This window comes from Folsomia candida, unplaced genomic scaffold (assembly GCF_002217175.1).
Source record: "Folsomia candida strain VU population unplaced genomic scaffold, ASM221717v1 Fcan01_Sc055, whole genome shotgun sequence".
Taxonomy (NCBI): domain Eukaryota; kingdom Metazoa; phylum Arthropoda; class Collembola; order Entomobryomorpha; family Isotomidae; genus Folsomia; species Folsomia candida.
Genome location: NW_019091247.1, coordinates 212,705 through 226,683, shown reverse-complemented (window position 1 = coordinate 226,683; position 13,979 = coordinate 212,705). Strand labels below are relative to the sequence as shown.

Genomic DNA, 13,979 nt, shown 5'->3' with positions numbered 1-13,979 from the left:
CGACATTGTTCAGCATGCCGATCTCTGGCGAGATATCGATAGTATGCCCGCTCTACCAGTGGCGGATAAATAGGGTATGTGGGGTAGGTGTGACATAGGGGCCCCCGCGCAGCGGGGGCCCCCGGGTGAGGCGTGGTGCACATATTGTTATACTTTAGTTTTGTCAACGAATTTCGAAAAATAAATTCACTGATACTGCGGATAAATGATTATTAAGTTAATTGTTATTAAGTATGTATGTACTCGCATAACAAATAGTTTGGGGAACTACAAGCAGATACATAGTTGAGTATTTATGGATATATGTTGAAGGTAATTAGGTTACAATTATTTTTTGCCGGTTTGGAATAAATTTCTCACTGGTCAAGTATAAATTGATAACCAGTCAGTGGTAGACTCAAATATATATCTTCGATTGAGGTTATCATCGTAACCGAGTCATTTCCATTGTGGGTTATGCAATCTTTGAAGGTGCTTTCGTGGGGTTCTAAAAATTTTGCATGCGATTCAGTAAAATTTTCGCAAACTATAGGGAGTAGCTTAGAAATCAAAGTGGGGGCCCCTTGACAGTTGACAGAGGTTTTCTAGCCAAAAACTAATTTTTTTATATTCTTGAAATATAACAAATAAATGTGCCAAAAATTATATTTCAACGAAATTTGGCTAGAAAAAAGTCTCATATCTGTCAAGGGGCCTCCAAATTTATTACCCAGCTACTAAAGTATGCGTAAATTTTGCGGAATCGCATGTAGAAATTGTCAAATAAAAATTATGTTGGCCTCTTTATATTAATCGTTGTCTCAATCTAGTTCATGGTGATTCCCAATTGACGCCTAATTCCTCACGAATCTAGAGAAATTTCATAGCGAGTTAATATTCTCCGCCTATTTCGATCTTTGAATTGGGAATTATTGAGACGATACATAGTCGTAAGTGGTTAGGATTAAACGTAACTGTATAACTTCAGTCATTTCTAAAGCGATACTGGCTGGCATAATTTCATTTCTGGGAGCGGTGCAACGTAGTAAAAACTGAATATTTTCTCTAAGAAGTGAAAATAGTTGGATAACACTAGCAGACATTAAAAAATGTCGCCAATCGGAGTTATTTTTAAGCAAATTCATTTTCCGTTTCAATTCAGAGCGCATAATTTAATTAACTTGACAGGAATTTTTCGCCAAAAAAGTTTTTGAGGCCTAAAATCACGACCGCGGCGAAATTAAAAGAATTGAAAGATGCAAAATTATATAGAAAGTGCAGATACCTATGCTTTTATATATTTCAGTATATTGTATATTTTATAATTTCGCCTCGGTCGAAATTTTAGGCATCAAAAACGTTTTTGGCGAACAATTTCTGTGGGCGTCAAAAACATCGTACACTGTCGTACGATATCCTCATTTTCTTCGTAAGACCTTGCAGTTTCCAGTAAAATACATTGGAAAGTTAAAAAATATCAAGAGAGTTTTATTTTTTGGCTCTCATTTCGAATTGCTAAAAAATTCTGACATTTGAGTTTCGGTGAACTTGAAAATCAGCGACGCGGAATTATTCGGCTGAGTTTATACAAATGCGTTCGGAGTTTAGAACCTCTAAGTACACGGCATCATATTGTTACTAAATAAACGTCAATCGTTGTCAACTGTGGTTGTAACTCAAGTGTTTGATACACTGTAGTTAAGAATTTTAAATACCGTTACATATCACAAAAAACCCACCTAGGGGCCCCGAGTTGGCTTTATCCGCCACTGCGCTCTACAATCGCTCGGGATTGGAAAGATAACGAAAATGTCGACAAGTGTGGATGCAGTTTTGAAAAATCTTTCAGAAACGAAGCGAGTTTTTACAAAAATTACGGATTTGAGGATTTACGAGTTGTACGATCCGGGACTTTTGGACGGATTGAAGATGACGTTTCCTAACTTGAAGACATTGGCGTTGGACACGTTACACAAAATGGAGCTGGGTGGCATGGAGTTGGGCGTTGTTCTCGAAGCGTGTACAAATTTGGACATGAAGTTGGACCGTTTGGATTTATGGCTACCGGCCTATCCGGAACGAATGAGAGATGTCATTGATGGTCTGTTAAAGGGCGATAAATTATACAAAGGTGACGCCCAGCTTTTCTATAGTGTCGAAAAATGCATATTTTTCTGTTTAATTGACGTTTACAAAATGTATCGGTCTACCTACTTTAACTATGATATGTTAATTCCACCTCAGACCTGAACCGAATAGAAATCAGGCCCCACATTCGGAATCGTACGAGACATGATTTGACCTACGCTGAGAAGTATCTGTTTAAGGGGCTGCTCGCTGAGCTGGAAGGAATGGATCAGATCGTCATTCATGGTCTTTATGTAAGTCACGAAATTTAATTAATTGTGTAGTTTGATTAATAAGAAGAGATGATATTTAATTAAATATTTGATTTGTTTTTTTTGATCAGTTTGGCGATGAATCTCTAAAAAATCTTAGGGATTTTATGGCGTCGAACGAAATGCCCGAGTCGAAATTTAACGTGCTACAAGTGGGATGGACGGATGATGATGAGGAACGTGATGGAAGTGATTCCGAGTAGAGAAGATAAGACGTGGCGATGACTTTGTGAAGTTACGTCAGATTTGTAAAAGTTTATGTATCTAAAAAAAATTGTCAAATGGAAGTTTATGAATTAAGTGAAACCCATGTATTTCTTGAAAATTGATAAATAAATGTTTCACATGTATATAAATATTCTATTTTGTGATATTATTATTTTACTTTTTATCTTCACCGCTGGCCCAAAGCATAACCAGGGAAAATTTTAAGGTACCACAAGAGAGTTGGCAAGGAATTATACCACCCACTTTGATTGTAATTTTCTCAGAAATGATAATAGGTGGGAATTTGGTTCAAATACAAATTTAGTAAAAAATATACTGTTCTAAATTTTGGTAAATGTCACCTTTGCTGTTACTCATACTTACGTATTTATAGCCAAAATAGTCGAACATGATGAAATTTTTTTAAAACGTCCTAGCGTCAAAACCATCCAGAGCACAAATGTGCGACGACTCCCATATCGTGCAAAATAGTTTTACATGGGGAGCATAATGGGTCTCATTTCCATATTGTCTTCCATACTTTTCGAAATAGCATTTCTATACTTGCCCCACCCTATTATTTTATATTTCTAAGGACAAAAATGGTTCACATCTCATTATGTGACACAAATGAGCCCATCTCGGGGAGCTCTTAAAAATACCCCAATGACCTTGTCGCTATGCGGAGCCGTACTTCATGTCTTGACTCATTTTCTCTAAAAAATCATGTTGCTAAGTCCAGAAAAAATTGAAATATTCAACCTCTTGTGGTACCTTAAGTTCGTAGTGATTTTATAAAATTTAATCTGGGCATTGATTTGCGCATGTAATTTATTTATTAAGGGGTGAAACCCCTTTATAAGATCGTTATGTCCGTCTGTCTGTCTATCTGTCCGTAGCTCCGATAACTTTTGAACGAAAAGACCTAGCGACCTGAAATTTTGAACATAAACTCCTAACGTCAAGGGACAGGACAAGTTCGAAGATGGACACTGTGACATCGTCACCTGTGGCGATGACGTCGTCACAGTGACGAAAAAGTGTCGCATTTCAGTTTTTGCATGTGACACATCATTTTTAACTATTTTTCAATGAGGAATTCGAAAATTCATGTCATTTTGCGTTTGGACGTAACCTGTGACGATGACGTCGTCACAGTGACGAAAAGTGACGAAAAAGTGTCACTTGTCAGTTTTGACATGTGACGTCATTTTTAACTATTTTTGAACGTCGAATTCAATGGTGACCTCCATTTTGACCTCAGAGGTCATATAAAGGTCACATAAGGGTTATCAACAGTTAAATTTGACACAAATAGGACACAAACGTCGAAAACACGTCAGAAGTGTCAATCTTAACAAATTTTTCAATAATTTGATATTCACTTTGAAGTATGACAAACTCCTTTCACCCCTTGGTTACATGCGATGTAACGGTTTATTTTTCTTGAAATGAGTGCGTCAAATATTCACCTTGCCCCGAGATTCTGCGTGAACTAACCGGCTGAATTGTGATTCGATCCACATGTGTTTTTCGTACCAAAACGTTTTCCGCATTTCTGTGCAAGAAATTAATTAAATTAGCTTCAACTAAAGTCAATTAGTTCCTCGCAATATTCATCAACCTGAAACATCTGTAAGTCGTTGGAGAAAATTTGCTACCCAATTACACGACATTTCTAAATTAGAAATGTCGTGTAATTTCGTGTAATTAGAAATTCTAATGATTGGAAAAATATGAACAGATTTTGAATTTTTGATATTTTAAAACAGGAAAAACTTCTAAATCGACAACGATTTTTCTTTCCGAGTGGAATAGAATTATGGAATCTCAACCGGAAAGAAGTGTGCAGGAGATCGCCCTTTGTAATCCGATTGTAAGCCAAAAAATAATCTTAATTAAAACCCTCCGATGAAAATATCAAGTTACCTAAATCATAAATCAATTAATTAATTTTCCAATTTCCAGATTTTGACGAAAATCTTGTCACAGTCCTCCGCCCCGTTAAAAAGTTGTCGACTGGTTTCCCATTTCTGGAACGACACGGTCCTCTCCCTCCCGAACACAAGACTCGCCTTAAAACTGAACCAAAACCAAGATGATGAACGAGACCCTGTTTCATTTCTCGAACTCTGTTACAAATTAGACGACCGGCTCGCGAAACGGATTTACGCCGCGACATCACACCTCAACGAGGTAACGTTCTACTTCGCCACCAAATTGATCCATCTCTGCGACAAATTTAGTGATCAGGTCCAAGTTTTGGAGATTTCCATCTATTACGAAGCTTCTTTACAATCAGTTTTCCTCGTTTTAAAAAATTCCTGTCCCAATTTGAAACAATTACGAGTCCGGTGCAGCTTCTCGGAATATGATGTCCCTTCTGGAGAAACGCTCGAAGGGCCGATGCTGTCATTGCCAAGTTTGACAGTGTTCGAGCTTAATTCGTCCGTCGTGGCGCCGTCCCCTATTCTGACCTGTTTTGCTAAGCTGGTCGTCAACGCGTCGCCAAACTTGAAAAAGGTCACCCTTCCTTGGGGAATCTATCCGGATTTGGAAACTTCAAAATTCCTGGATTCCTTAACCCTTGAATTGGACGACGTTCGCCCTCTAGACGACGTGCTGACACAGCTTAAACCGTCCGAACTGACACGTATGCTGAATCAAATCGGTGACCAACTCGTCCACCTGTCTTTTTCCTATTGCAACATAAGTAATGAATGGGAAAGCATGCAAGAGGACAACGATCTGGATACCTCGACGCCATCCGGATTCCGTTTGAAGAAAAAGATGTCGAAACTGCGAAGATTCGAAAATGACATGGTCGACATTATTCAACATTACGATCTTTGGCGAGATATCGAAAGAATGCAGGCTCTAGAATCGCTCAGAATTGGAAAAATATCCAAAAAGTCGACAAGTGTGAATGCAGTTTTGAAAAATCTGTCAGAAACGGAGCGGATTTTTACAAAAGTTACGGATTTGAAGATTCACGAGTTGTACGATCCCGATCTTCTGGAAGGATTGAAGACAGCGTTTCCGAACTTGGAGAGCTTGGCGTTGGACACGTTCCACGAGGAGGAGGAGGACGAGGAAAAGGCTCGGATGGAGTTGGACGTGGTGCTCGAGACGTGTGCGGGTTTCGACAAGTTGACCCATTTGCATTTGTGGCTTCCGACGTATCCCGAACAAACGTGGGAGGTCCTTACGGCTCTCTTCAACGCCGTAGGTGAGGGACAACTTTTTGAATTAATTTAGTCGAAAATGTGCAAATTTTGGGGAGATACCCGTGTAATTTATGTATGTAAATAGTAAATACATACATGAATAAGTGTTTTAACTAATATGTGAATTTATTTCATGGCGACATCTCATTAAAATCCAGGCCTGGATACTTTAGTGATCAATACGCACAGTCAGAATCATACAAGACACGATTTGACGGACGGTGATGGTTATATGCTGGATCTATTTAAAACGCTAATCGTTGCGATGAGTTATATGGACAAGGTCGTCATTAATGATCTTTATGTAAGTTATAAATCCATATTTATATAAGTTATAAACGTATAATATTGTTAATTGCTTATGTACATAGAGCAAATCTTATATGAACCCGATCACTTGGAAATTTATCCTCAAAATGGTCAAAAATGATTTTTCAAATCTCAAATTTTTGGTGGTTATTATAAACATTACTGACATTATGTATCCGCGAAGAAAGGAGACCTTAATCAATTACTCACTTCGTATTTCGTCTTTTTCATCGCGCCCGCCATTAATTCTTTTCCGGAAGACTTTGCGACTTTGCATTGTTAATTTTCTCCCTCCATAACCAAAATTATCTTTAAGTATCGACTGTTTCACAAAGCTGGGAGTATGTCTTCTCACATATAGCCCAATTTTTTTTAATTGAGCGAAGATAATGGATGTATGTGGGATTTTAATTTTCCAGCATCAAAATGATTTTTTTCTCTCTTTTTTCCTTGATAGTTATTGCATTGTGGATTAGCCCAAGGTCGGTCCAAAAAATTGCATTTTGTATTTTATGATACACCTTGATGAAAGGAATCAGACGGTCTATCACACATTTCCGAAAACAAACCTGTGCGTCCTCATAGCCCATATGAACTGAGGGGTCCGGAACATGCCCAAATTTACCGAACGCCAGCCAAACCTGAGATTTTTTGAGAAATTTCGAAAAACATTTTAATTTCTGTTCGGTTTTCAGTTGAGACAGGCCCGTACCGACGATGCTTCTAGGTGGAGCGCTGGCTCCAGGCCGAACGGCCGTACCGGCGCGCCCTATACACTAGATATAATTGGCCTATCACACGCAGAAAGATAATTGCATATTAAGTGTGGAAAAGTGTATGTCAGACGTGCTTTATTTGCGAGGCCGGATGTTCCTACTAGTTCCTAGTCAACACTTTAACAATTTTAAACCCGAATCTCCTCTTACGGGGATAGACCTTTAGCTAATAACAACTTTGATATGTATCATACAAAATATCGTATAGTACAATTTCAGACGTACCTCCACGAATTCATAAATCGGTTTTTGGAGTTTAATAAAATATACTTTTTTAAGAGCCAATGTTTTCTGTTTCGAATTGTTGAGATAGGAATTAGTTGTGCTGTAAAATCCCTATTCAGTTTACATTTAATTTTAATTTTGCATTCTTTGATTATTATATTTGCCAACTTTTTACAATTTGCAATAAAACCGATTTTTAAAATCGGTTTTAAACCGGTTTGCGCAAAGAATCGAACACCGGTTTCCTACGATTTTTCAAACTTCGATTAATAGAAAACCGGTTTTACCACAATTTGAAAAATCCGACGGTGTTTTAAAAACTTCCGTTTTTGGACGCCCTATTTAGCACATGATTTCTGGTTAATTAGACGCAATTTACTTAGAGCTTAAACCTATTGAGTGTCCAGGACGAATTATTGACATGAAAAACTAGCTAAAACTGGGAAGGGGCAACGCTTTACAATTGCTTTGAAGAAATACCCCTGTTTGGTTCACATTGTGCATAGTGGAATTCAGAAGTCATGTGAAGGAGTAATTTAATAGAAATGAAAGAAAGTTCCATCCTAAGTACTAATCTTTAATTCTTTGATTCGAGCGAAAACAATTGTCGTATTATGGAAAACATTTTAATCTTTTCTGGAGGAGTACTAGTCGCCCTGAAAGCTTGTGGTCATTGTGCAAGACGAAGATAATTGTCGTTTCTCGAAGGACACCGGTTTTCGCCATTCTCTCTCCTCGACGTGTGTAAAACCTTTTGTGATTTTGAAGGATTCTCTTATGCAACTGAGTGTTGGATTTGAACACTTTCTTTCTGAAAATTTGGGCATACTTATCTAAATCTAATGAAATGTCAGACTCTGCATCTTGTTTCGACATTTACATATTTGAATCAATTTCTTCCTCCCGCACTATGAAAATAGCATCTTACTTATATGCTATGGTCCCAGAATAAATTCGTCTTATTGTAGTTAGTCATGCGTACTCTTGTAAACGTTAAACTATGGATCTCCCTCGGTACCGTTTTTTAAGGTTCCAGTACTGATCCTAAAGGATCCAGAAAGTGGAATTATCACAAAAAATTCTAACCTAATGAAATTAAAATGAGCCGAACATTTTTTTCATTTAAAATTTACTCCGTGGTTTGAAAGGTGGATATAGAGGGCTAGATGACACTTAATTTTGCGACACACTTTGAAGCAAGATACATACAATGTCGTAATGACCAGATATTTTACACCATTTTTGAAAAGGCCGGACTCAATATGTGCTCCAGGCCGTCCCAATCCAAGGAACGCCTCTGAGTTGAGAGATATATTTCCCATGAAAAAATTCCCTTCCCGAAGTTTCTGTCACGTTTTTAAGTACGTAGGACTCGTCGTCAGTGACCAATTATTTTGGTGACATTTTGTTGCACGGCTTGGTAGGTCTTGCGTTTACCATTTTTTCTTGACGTTCCATATGCTTTGCTGGAGATTTCTTTGAATACGCTTTGACCCGCAATTTATGGGCTTTAATATGATACAAGTAGTTTGTATTAATCTTTGACTTCATGGCGGCATCAGGCCCGGACGTGGATGAATAATTTTGAAAAAATGATTCAATCGTTAGTAACTTTCGAAGGGCCTGTATGGTGTTTTTTTCTCATGGTGCGTATTTTAGGTTGACATTTTCGGATTCTGCATACTTTTTTATGTACGTCTCAATTTTTTCACGCCCACCCCCTTCTCCGTTGAAATGCAGTCAAGTCTACTTCGAGTCGTTGTCACTCAAATTTTTGGACTTACAGAAACTCGTTTCCCGATTTCCTCAATTTGAAGTGGTGTACGAAATTTATTTTCCAATGAAAACTTATGAAATTTTGGGGAGACGTGGTCAGATATGTTTAGCATATTTTGCAAGAATTTCAGATTTCTAACCCTACTTTTGAGGACTCTGTTATTAAACGCCCTAGTGATCGGGTTCATATAAGATTTGCTCTAGGTATTCCAAACTTAATTTTATTAATATGAAGGGAGTAACCTTGATTTCGATTTCAGATTGATGCTGAATCTGTGCCAATTTTGTTGGATGTTATGGCGTCAAACGAAATGCCTGTGTCGAAGTTTAACTTGTTTCAAGGCAAATGGAAGAATGACGATGCTGATATTGATTTCGATTAGACAAGAAGGCTAGACGACGTACGGGGCTAGATGAATTTGTAAATGTTTTCATATCTAAGTATCTAAAAAAATGCTACTTCCAACCATAAGTTTGTGAATTAGACAATTGTAAACTATTAATTTCTTCAAAAGTTGATGAATAAATATTCAACAAATATTCCATATATGTACATATGTATAAATATTCTATTTCTATTTTAATATTCAGATAGGGAAATTCATGTACGGCGCTGGTCGTTTAGCTTTTTCGAAATAAATGTATGTAAAATGATTTCATTGAAAGAATAATAATAAAATTCTATTTCTGATTATTATTATTTTTAAGAGCAATCCCGTTGGAATTAAATATTTAGGTTTTAAAATTGAAAAATGGATGTATGTAATTTCGAAATTGGTTATTTTATTTAAGAATTTTTCATTAGTCAATATATTGAACGACAGTCGATAATTCATGAATACTTGATTCCCACGTGGGTGTAGTGTACACTAAAAAATATGGTATATTTACAATAGACCCATAAGTATTGATTTCTCGGTAGTGCTATGTAATAAACCTGTTACCGCTCGGTAATAAAATTTTCTGCAGATATGGTAAAACCTATAATATCTATGCCACTTTGGTGGGGTCAAATATTAATTGGTACTATTTTAATCCGTGATTTCTAAGTGTGTATCAAAAATCTAGTTATTGCTGCTTGTGGATAGTCCATTTTAGTGCTGTACATACATATTTTGCCAAAATGTTTAGCAATCTATTCTCCCAAGAATTTTCAAAAACGGTAAATACCGCAAACAAATTCGGTTTTCCGTTAATTTGGAATAAGAAATTGAAAAAGTTACAGTTCTCCAGGAAGTACTATTCTAGAATGAAACAAGTCCAGAAGATCATTTATTTTCACACTTTGGCCATACTTTGGCAAACCATACGACATAAATTTATACCAAATTCGCCCTATTTCAATTTATTGCTGGTTGATTCTTACGCCATGACGGGAATGTCGGTGGGAACGTACGTATTTTCGACTCACGCGAGGGAGATTGCCCGAAATTGGAATTCAATTTTTGCATACATCACGAAATTTAACGGTAAATAAATTAATTGCATAAATCTTTGATTAATATGTCTATCAAGTTGAAGTTATCAGAAGAGACGCAAACTTATTCCCGCCACTACTTGCTAAATTTTTGTACAATTTGCCATTTTTTAATTTTTGAGCTCATTCCATGAATTATATTAACTTTGAATTTTGTCAATTAATTTGTGAGTCCATTCATGCAGTAATTATTCACTAGCAAAATATATAGTTTACAAACTTTTTCAAAATAAAGAGACGCCCTTGATCTGAACAAGTTTACGCAAAATTTGTACGCTAATTTTCCTTACAAATACTTGGAAAATTTTGTAAAAGTTGGTAAAATTATGGATTTTACAATGCATGAATTCTCTCAATATTCTTAATCTTAAACCCATTATTTCTTCAGAACAATTCTGGACTTATCCCAAATCCACCGCGATACGCACCCTGAACCGCAACTTATTCAAAATCATTCGCCCTGCCAACTTCATGCTAAACCTTGTCCCGATAGCGATGTGGAGTCAAATATTTCTAATTCCCCATCACCCCATCCATTTGCCCAACTTATTTTCCAACTACAAAATTCTCTTTTACACCGCCCACCTCATTTACACACCCGCCACCCTGTACGCATTCTGCTTTGTGGCATTCTACATTAAACCAATGTTCCAAACTCTTACGGTGTACGTCCTCTTCACATTGCCCATTTTACGGGAGGAGTTAGCGCTAACTAGGGGCCCGCGCTATACCGGGAAATTCAAATGTTCCCCGGTACTCGGGGCAAGTCCGGAAAAAAATCTCGTCTTGGTCTACCGATCAATGCAACTTCTCATGAAAGACGTTTCTTTGCTATTTGGTCGTTACCTCCCAGTTTTGAACACGCTGTACGGACAACTCGCTATTTCCTCGGGCTACGTGCTAATCGTGGAAGGCGGGAAGACGGATAACTCTACCAAATTGGTATTACTTGTTTGTGTCCCTTTCACGGTGCTGGTATGGGCGGGATGTTTGATTTGCGCGGGGAAAATTCAGGCCAGTTCGAAGGAGTGTTTAACCTCGTGGAAGGTGGGGGCGGCCAGATGGGAGGAGAAGGAGGAGAAGAAATACATGGCTAAATTTAGGAAGAGTTGCAAACCGATATATTTCGGATTTGAGGGTTATATCGTAGTGACGCAGAAAACTGTGGTGAAATTTATGCAAGGGCTGGTCCGCGGCTTGTTTCGGGCGTTGTTGGCGCTTAAATAGAAAAAAAGTGTATTCATTTGCAGGCGTTTTTGTTCGGAAATGAAGTAATCGCATGACATTTCAGCATAAAAATAATATTTGTGTGAAATTAGACTTATTAAATGATAAGAATATGCAGATATTAGAATCCACACCTAAATATCTAACGAATTAACTTATCAGGATAGTAAATGTAGTATAAAATTATTTTTCTTGTCTCTTCATTTACATATCTGTGTATGTAAATTTCTTAATGTCCTAATGCCAATATGAAAATACCAATGTGTAAAAAACGTACGAAAGTGCCCAGATCCAAATAAATTTTTAGATTGATTATTTGTCGTATCTCGCTATGTTGCATATCGTGGTTGTCAAATTAACGCAATTTCAGGAACAAAGCTGCTTACATATTTGCATATCTTCGAACTGTATACACATCTCTCCATCTCCATTCCACCTGGAAAACCACTTATTTGGTATATGTACTTCTGCTCTCTGTGCATGGATGGCAGTTGATGTCAAACCCGAGAAAAATGAAAGTTTGCCTTCACCTGAATAACATTCTCTCCTCTATTTAATACATGGACGAGGAGAAAGTAAAGACTCGAAAGTCTTCAATATGCTTGCACGTCACCCTAAACATTGATACGAAAAGTATCCCGTGATTTTCATAAAATCAGACGAGAAGCATCATACTTCCACCATGTAACCATGTCTGATTTAACACATAATTACGTTACTTTGAAAAGGATGAGGCATTGAGGCGTAATAGATTTGTGATCTCATTTTCTATCCCTAAACAATGTCTTTTAGTGTAAAATTCTTAATCGGTATCGGTTTTACTGCATACTTTTTAACATAAATATATGTAGATCAATGCAACGTTTTTGATGCTTTAGCTTTAATTAAAAGTTAATTTTTTGGCACTACAAAACCTTGCCCTTGAACAAAAAATAGCTTACTAATTTGCAACCTTGTAAGATTAGCAATCCTCGAATTTGCTTAGACTCATTTTTTTGAGTAAACGTCTCATCGTACCAAAAATTAACTTTGCACTAAATATTCTGCTATTCTGGCGTCAATAATAAAAGTTGAAATCCTTGCCATAAACTAAACTTATTGGATATTATTATTATTTTCCAGTGACGGCGGAAGTTGGGGGACATATTTAGACAATATCGGACTTTTATGAATTTCTGGGGGACAAGGTACCTCTTCCTCCGCCAGCATTGTTACTTCCAATTACCCTAATTTAAATATATAAACACTTTATTGTTACTTCCAAACTTCGCTAAATTACCTTCCCGTTGAATGTAAAGTATTGAAATACTAGCGTATAAGCCCGTCTCCCGCCGGGCGAGAGCTTAATTGATTTTCATGAACATTGAGTGGGATTGTGCATAATTCCACCGAATTATTATTTTTATTGTATCTATACTATCGCTGGAAATGTCTGTTGGCAAGGCAGTGAAAGTAAATGTTGCGCAATGGAAACCTAAGTGGTTTCCATTTAATTTAATTTCGCTTTAAGGTACGGTTGCCAAGATAAGCAATACAACTATTACTAGATAAACACTCAGGATAACCATCTCAGAACCATTCCCAGATAACCACTATCAGACAATCAACTGCAGATGAGTTGTGTCACGTCATAGTGCGCACAGCACAGCACAGTGATGAGGAGACACAACTCGTCGATTTTGTGCTGTGCGCAAAACACAGCACAGCACAATTGACCTAGTCCTCATGTGACAAAATTCGTCGACCTTGTGCTGTGCGCACAACTTGTTTAGTGCAAACATGTGCACACTAAACACAAACAGTTAATGATATGAAACGACGAACTTGTTTAGTGCAAACATGTGCACACTAAACAAACAGAGCCTGACATGAGGCGGCGATTTTGTAGTGGTATAAACTGCAATGGCTGTTATCTGAGTGGTTATCTTGGGTGGTTATCTGATGTTGATTATGTGGGAGTTGTTGTGTGATGGAGATTATCGTGTATGGTTATTTGGGAGTGGTCGTAAATGAACAATAATTTTGTGTTAAATTAAAATTTTTGAATTTTCGCGCCATTCGAAACTTTACTTTCTCCACTTTCACTTCCGTCACGGAAAATTACTTTCACTTCCGTTGCAGACAAACATTTCCAGCTTATAATATAGAAGATGGTTTTAATTAAATAAGTGCTGAGCAATCCCATCGAAATGAAATACTTACGCTTTAAAATTAAAAACGGAATAAATGTAACTGCCAGCTTGCGAAGTTTATTACGTATTTTATAAATTTCTCATGCGTCACAAAATTTGCCGAATGTCGATATTTCATGTATACTTAATTCACTCACATACATTGTAAGAAATCTAGAGTACTAAGGCAGGTACTGAGTTTTCGG

The 13,979-nt window shown here is 37.1% G+C and overlaps 2 protein-coding genes across 3 annotated transcripts; both read left to right on the top strand.

Annotated features, from left to right (window-relative positions):
* The first annotated feature begins 1,902 nt into the window (after window positions 1-1,902).
* LOC118433512 lies at window positions 1,903-2,679 on the top strand. Its single transcript, XM_035845492.1, has 3 exons — window positions 1,903-2,110; window positions 2,224-2,360; window positions 2,450-2,679. The coding sequence occupies exons 1-3, from the start codon at window positions 1,909-1,911 to the stop codon at window positions 2,579-2,581; spliced, it is 471 nt and encodes a 156-aa protein (XP_035701385.1). The 5' UTR covers window positions 1,903-1,908; the 3' UTR covers window positions 2,582-2,679.
* A 1,406-nt stretch (window positions 2,680-4,085) lies between these two features.
* LOC118433514 lies at window positions 4,086-9,885 on the top strand. Of its 2 annotated transcripts, none has more exons than XM_035845493.1 (5): window positions 4,086-4,220; window positions 4,358-4,461; window positions 4,554-5,814; window positions 5,971-6,116; window positions 9,159-9,885. In XM_035845493.1, the coding sequence occupies exons 2-5, from the start codon at window positions 4,408-4,410 to the stop codon at window positions 9,279-9,281; spliced, it is 1,584 nt and encodes a 527-aa protein (XP_035701386.1). In that variant the 5' UTR covers window positions 4,086-4,220; window positions 4,358-4,407; the 3' UTR covers window positions 9,282-9,885. The 2 variants fall into 2 exon arrangements, with proteins under 2 accessions (XP_035701386.1, XP_035701387.1); XM_035845494.1 differs by lacking the exon at window positions 9,159-9,885 and adding an exon at window positions 6,817-7,175.
* Window positions 9,886-13,979: the final 4,094 nt, after the last annotated feature.